The sequence below is a fragment of the Erinaceus europaeus genome, chromosome 9, assembly GCF_950295315.1.
Source record: "Erinaceus europaeus chromosome 9, mEriEur2.1, whole genome shotgun sequence".
NCBI lineage: Eukaryota > Metazoa > Chordata > Mammalia > Eulipotyphla > Erinaceidae > Erinaceus > Erinaceus europaeus.
In genome coordinates, this window is record NC_080170.1 from 23,565,746 (window position 1) to 23,572,023 (window position 6,278).

Consider the following 6,278-nt stretch of genomic DNA (forward strand, 5'->3'; position numbering starts at 1 on the left):
ATTACCCAGTCCCTACATGTCTGCCTTTATTTAAGCCATGAGCCCAAACCACAGAAGACACTGCTACTGCAGTGGCTTGGGTGATCTGCTGAGGGTGCCGCAGAGAAAGACGGGAGGGTGGGCACAGGGAGAATTCTGACCACTGAAGGCTGACAGTGCCTTCCTTACCCAGACTACAATGCACCCCCGCAACGTGCACAAGGCCTTGTGCCTGATCTGGCTGCAGGGCCACTGAAGGTAGGGAAGGTCTTAGAACCATTTGATACACATGGGACTTACTTGGCTAGTTACCAGGCTAGCTGTCCCCATACCACAAGGAACTTAAGACTCATTTAAAGTACTTTAAAAAGATGCAGATCGGGGGTTGAGCGGTAGGTAGCACAGTGGGTTAAGCACACATGGCGCGAAGCACAAGGACCAGAGTAAGGATCCTGGTTTGATCCCCTGGCTCCCCACCTGCAGGGGGCATCGATTCATAGGCAATGAAGCAGGTCTTCAGGTGTCTATCTTTCTCTCTCCTTCTCTGTCTCCCCTCCTCTCTCAATATCTCTCTGTCCTATCCAACAACAACAACATCAACGGTAACAGTAACGACAGCAAGGGCAACAAAATGGGAAAAAATGGCCTCCAGGAGCAGTGGATTTGTAGTACAGGCACCGAGCCCCAGCGTTAACACTGGAAGCAAAAAATGCAGATGACTGTACCCCCACCCCCAGAAACTTCTTTTTATTTTGCCTATTTGATTTAAGCTTGGCACCACAGAGGAGCACTATGAATAGCACCACAGAAGGCTCGTGGATGGTGGGTTGGTGCCATGATATCTCTACTTCTCTTTCCTTCTGTGTCTCTCATCCTCTAGCTAAAGAGAAAAGAAATAATGAATTCTCCAAGAATGGGTGGGCACAGGCAAACATGAAGCTTCAATAGAAGTAAAAAAAAAAAAGGTACAAAAACAAAACAAAATAAAATAATAAAATATTTAGGGTTGAGGAGACCCTAAATCTTTTATGCAAAAAGATTTTCATGCCTGAGGCTATAAGGTTCCAGGTTCAATCCCCAGCACCACCTGAACTGTGCAAGGCTCTGGTCTCTCTCTCTCTCTCTCCCCCCGTATCTCTCATTAAAATAAGTAAATGAAATATTTAAAAATAACTAACTAGTTAAAATAAATGCGAAAGGAATCTGCATCTGGGATTCCATCTGTCTCAAGGGTGGGTCTCATGTTGAGAGTCTTGACAGAAGATCCATCAGTGGGCTTTAGGGAACTCCCCAAGTGGAAGGAGAACATGGTCACATAGACATCCATTGCTTTCCTCCACCTCATAGGATGCTCAGAAACCTTGGAAGCACCATCTTAGAGAGCAGGAAACTGAGCCCCCAGCCTAGAACTCACTTCCTACCCCACCAAGCAGGAGAGGAGCAGAGCTGGGCTCTCCCTCCATCCACACTGCCCCTTCCTACCCCCTTCCCTTATTTCTCCCACCCCCTGGCCCTGATGATTGGGGGGTGGGGTGGGAGGGAGGGAGTAGCCTCAAGTGCTTGAGGGAAAACCCTCCAAGTCTGAGCAGCACCCCTCTCCAAACACGCACACATAGCACTCAGGGCCCAGGAGGATCAGAACAGGAGAGCAGAGAGTCAGAAGGACGCTATGCCATTTACTCCCACTGCCACCACCAGGAAGAACTCTGAGGACACTGGAAGTCTGGCCTGGAGGTCTGGCACCCAGAGCAGTGGTTGTTTGTCCCTGCTGTTGGGTGCAGGGTGCTGACCCATGAACCCCAACTGACCTCCCTTGTATGTGTCCTCCCCCAACTCTACCCTCACCCCCTTGTTGGGGTCCTGAACTTTCACACTGATCTTCTGGATTCACCAGTCCTGCTGCCCTTCCCCTTCAGAGCTGGCCACTCCCAGCTTGGCCCATGTCCCTTCTCTGTGCCTGCAGGGACCTACCAGGCCATCCTGACCTGACCCTCCTTCAGCACCATCCTTGGAAGCTGGTGCAACCTGCTACTCCGCTTGGGCTGAGACCGAGTCCTCCTTCTCTGCCATAGCTGCACAGGATAGTGTGTCTTTCTCTGCCTGCAGCCAGTCAGTTCAGGCTCTAGCCAGAAAGACCACAGGACACAGCCTGTGCCCTGATCCACGGTGTATGACTATCCCAGCCACTCCGGGGACCCTGGATTGTGTTTCCCCCTCTGCTTGCCACTTCTCACCTCCTCTGTCCCTCTCTTTTGCACTTTTCTTCTCCCACACCTTATCTGGTCCTCCCTGTCCCTTCCAGCATGGCTTGACTGCAGTCAAAAGGTATCCAAGCCCTTTGTGTGCACTAAGGCCACCTGTGTCTGGGTGCCAGTTTGATCTGGAGGCAGGTATCCAAAAAGGCTGAATGGCAGGATCTGTGGGGCCACAGTCAGGGGGAGGAGACTGCTCTGTCATTGTCCCCACTGCCTGTTCTGAGTCTCCTGATCCTTGCCTGAAACAAAGCAAGAAGAGAAGAAATCCTGATTGCTTGCAGCAAACAGATGAGCTGGGAGCTCAGGTCAGAGCCTGGCCCTAGGTCTCTAATGAAAGCAGCACGGGGGTGGAGGCCATGCTCAGCCTGGAAGGCGTCCAGGCAGCTGCCAGGAGCAGGACCTGGTGTCACACTGGAGGCGGGGAGGCAGGGAGGCAGGGAGGCAGGGACACACTCAGCAGTTACTGGAAAGCTGGATTCCATGTCCCAGGTCTTTCTTGGGGGAGGGAGCTGCACAGTGAATTAATTCCTTGTGGAGTATTAATCATGCTCTCTCCCTAGCTGATGACTGAGTCTGTTTCTCACGTCCTGCCCCCCCCCCCACCTCCCATGCCCCAGGGTTTCACTTGTCCTAAAGATTTTATCTGAAGGGTTGGCTGTTCCCCCAGCCACTTCCCCTTTCCCTCCTCCCTTCAAATGGGGCTGCAACAGGACCAATGAGCTCAGAGTACATCATCCATTTGGGGGTGACGAAGAGCACCTAATATTTAAGAGGTTGCAGGAATGGGCTGAGAGTGGCTTTTGGTTCCTTCACAGACCGGCAGCTTCTGGGTATAGCAAGGGCACCACCCTGAAGTAAGTAGAGAGCGTGACACCCTCCCATACACACACACAGCTCAGACTCCACCATGTGCTACGGCAGATGTGCTCGCTGCATTGGGCATGCCCTGCTGTGGCTGGCCATCTTCTGCATCGTGGCCAACATCCTGCTCTACTTTCCCAATGGGGAAACGAAGTACGCCTCGGAACACCACCTCAGCCACTTCGTGTGGTTCTTCTCAGGCATCGTGGGAGGGGGCTTGCTGGTAAGTACAGCCTGGCAGTTCTCTCCTGCAAAAGAAAGTGATTTTGTGGAACTTTGTAGTGCCTGCTTCCAAACCCAGTGTTTTTCTTCCTTTCTTTCTTCCTTTCTTCCTTTCTTTCTCCTTTCTTTCTTTTTTTGACTGAGCACTCATTTTGCAGTTAGAAACAGAAGAGCTCTGAAGTAGGATCTAAGAAATTCTAGAGTTTCTGGTCCTGGAAACAGAAACAAACGCCGGAGCATTTCACATTTGCTTTGGGGAACTGGTTTTCTGTCTCATTCAACGGAGTTCAGGGATCTCAGTTCTCGGCTATTTATTCTCAGGCATCTGTGACAGAAATAATAATGATGATGATGATGACTTTGGTGAGTGCATTGCTATTTAGACAGAGTGATGGATTTTTTCGTCTTTATATAACACTGGGGCATGGTGCTCAGGAGGAGAAAAATATGCTGACAGTTGACAGCAGAGCTGACTCTGGAGCTCATAGTGGAAGTGTTGTTTTTCCCAAGGTTTGTTTTCAGTTGGAGAGGAAGGAATTTGCCTGCTGACCTGGGAGCTGAAAGTCTGAGTGTCAGCCACAGCATGGAAAGAATGGAGGCAAACTTGAGCAGGCTAGTTTGAAATGTTGGAATTGAGCATTTTTGTAGGAGAAATTTTATGCAGGATATTTTCTCTTCAAGTCAAAGCTATTTAAACATTTCAGCCTAATGAACTAGATGTGAAAGAAACTTAACTTCAATCTGCTTTGGATTTAAATTTCCCTGTCATGTTAACATAATCATCTCTCCTTAATATAACTTTGCACTCATTTAAGTTTGATTTCAAGATTCAAATATGGTCTTCTTACTTCATATGAAGAGCTGAACTGTAAAAATGTAGTCCTTCACCCCATCTTCTAAGCAGCAGTTCACATTTATTATAAAAAACTTTCATCTTTCCCACTTAAAAAATAGGTTATTCTATTAAAGCTCTGTTGTTGTGGTGGTGGTGTGCGTGTGTGTATAAGGAGAAAGTCAGATTGAAAGTCAGGGCTTAATCGCTCTGTCAGAAGCTGTTATGAACTCTTGTAGAATAAGCACATTTGTAGGCTATTTTTTTTTTTGACCTTCCCAAAACTATACCTTCACCCTAAAGAATTCTCAGGCATATTACATGAAAACAAGAAGATATTACCGTCAAAAGTTTTGTTTTTCCTCTCCTCGGAGTCTGCATTCTCTAAGATACCTGATCAACCAAACTAAGCCAATAGTATCAAAAGAATCCATTCATGAGACCTGAGTAGTGACACATCTGGTTGAGCACACACGTTGCCATGCACAAAGACCTGGGTTCAAGCTTCTGTTCCCTACCTGTAGGCAGAAGTTTCACGAGTGAAGAACCTTGACCCTTTTGGACCCGTGAAGAGTCAGTGTCCATTTTTTTTTCTCTGACATTTATCTATTTCTGAAAGATAAAAAGAACCTGGGCCTGACCCCCATGCGGGGATCAAAGCAGGAACCTTACTGGGTGAGGGTCCTGGGCTCTACCACTGGGCCTCTTCTCACACCTGTAACTTGTTTGTTCCCTGGGCAGATATTTGTGCTCCTTCACAGCCCGACACCAGACCACCTCAACAACACTCTTTTAAAGATTTTATTTATTTATGAGAAAGATAGGAAGAGAGAGAAAGAACCAGACATCACTCTGGCACGTGTGCTACCAGGGATGGAACTCAGGACCTCATGCTTGAGAGTCCAAAGCTTTATCACTGCGCCACCTCCCGGACCACGCCCCTTCTCTCTTGATTTCTTTGTCTCTATCCAGTAAATAAACAATATATTTAAAATATATATACACACGGGGCTGAGGGAGACAGTATAATGGGTATGCAAAAAAGACTCTCATGCTGGAGGCTCTGAGGTCCCCAGCATCACCATAAGCCAGAACTAAGCTGCTCTGGTCTTACTCTCTGTATCTCGCTACTTAAATTAAAATATTAAAAACACACACATATGTATACAAAAAGATTGTTTCCTTTTCGTAAAAGATATTCTTTACTGTTTAGAGAGAAGGAGAGATTGAGAGGTCAGAGCTCTACCCCAGCATATGCCGTATAAGGGATAGAACCCAGGGTCTCACCGTGTGACTCCTGTACTCTGTCTGTTGTGCTGTTATCGCAACCATGGAAAGAAATAACATTTTCTCCAAAGATGCTCACCTTGATCCTTTTGGACCTGTGAAGAGTCAGCTTCTGTGTTTTTCTTTCTTTCTTTTTTTTTTTAATGTTGTTACTGATGTCATCATTGTTGGATAGGACAGAGAGAAATGGAGAGAGGAGGGGAAGACAGAGAGGGGGAGAGAAAGATAGACACCTGCAGACCTGCTTCACCGCCTGTGAAGGGACCCCCCTGCAGGTGGGGAGCCGGGGGCTCAAACCAGGATCCTTATGCTGGTCCTTATGCACTTGTTTGTTTCCTGGGCAGATGTTCGTGCCTGCCTTCGTCTTCATGAAGCTGGACGAGGAGGACTGCTGTGGCTGCTGTGGCAGAGAGGACTACGGCAAGAGCTGTGCGGTAGGTCATCTCTCCCTGGGGCAAGATGGCTTCTGAGGCACAGCAGGATCTTTTGGGGTTCACTCTTCTTGTCTCTCTGGCCCCAGATGCTTTCGTCAGTCTTGGCTGCACTCATTGGAATCACAGGATCTGGCTACTGTGTCATCGTGGCTGCCCTGGGCTTGGCGGAAGGACCCAAATGCATGGATTCCCAGGGCCAGTGGAACTACACCCTGGCCCACACAGAGGGACAGTAAGTCATTGTTCCCTATTGGATCACCCATTTTTCTCCACTCTAGTGCATGGTAGCAGTCTTGTTAACTGAAAAGAACATCATTCATTCATTCATTCATTCATTCATTCGTTTGTGGGGTTTGCTGAGTCTGACTCAGGCACCTGTCCGGGGAAGGGATGGAAGGATGCATGACT

At 48.1% G+C, this 6,278-nt stretch overlaps 1 protein-coding gene across 1 annotated transcript in view; it reads left to right on the forward strand.

Moving 5' to 3' along the window:
* The first annotated feature begins 2,975 nt into the window (after positions 1–2,975).
* Positions 2,976–6,278, forward strand: part of TM4SF1 (transmembrane 4 L six family member 1) — a 10,566-nt gene continuing 7,263 nt past the window's right edge. The window contains exons 1-3 of the mRNA XM_016185983.2: positions 2,976–3,318; positions 5,781–5,870; positions 5,957–6,102. Coding sequence (XP_016041469.1) covers positions 3,142–3,318; positions 5,781–5,870; positions 5,957–6,102 — 413 coding nt within the window. The 5' untranslated portion in view covers positions 2,976–3,141. The remainder of the gene's footprint in view (positions 3,319–5,780; positions 5,871–5,956; positions 6,103–6,278) is intronic.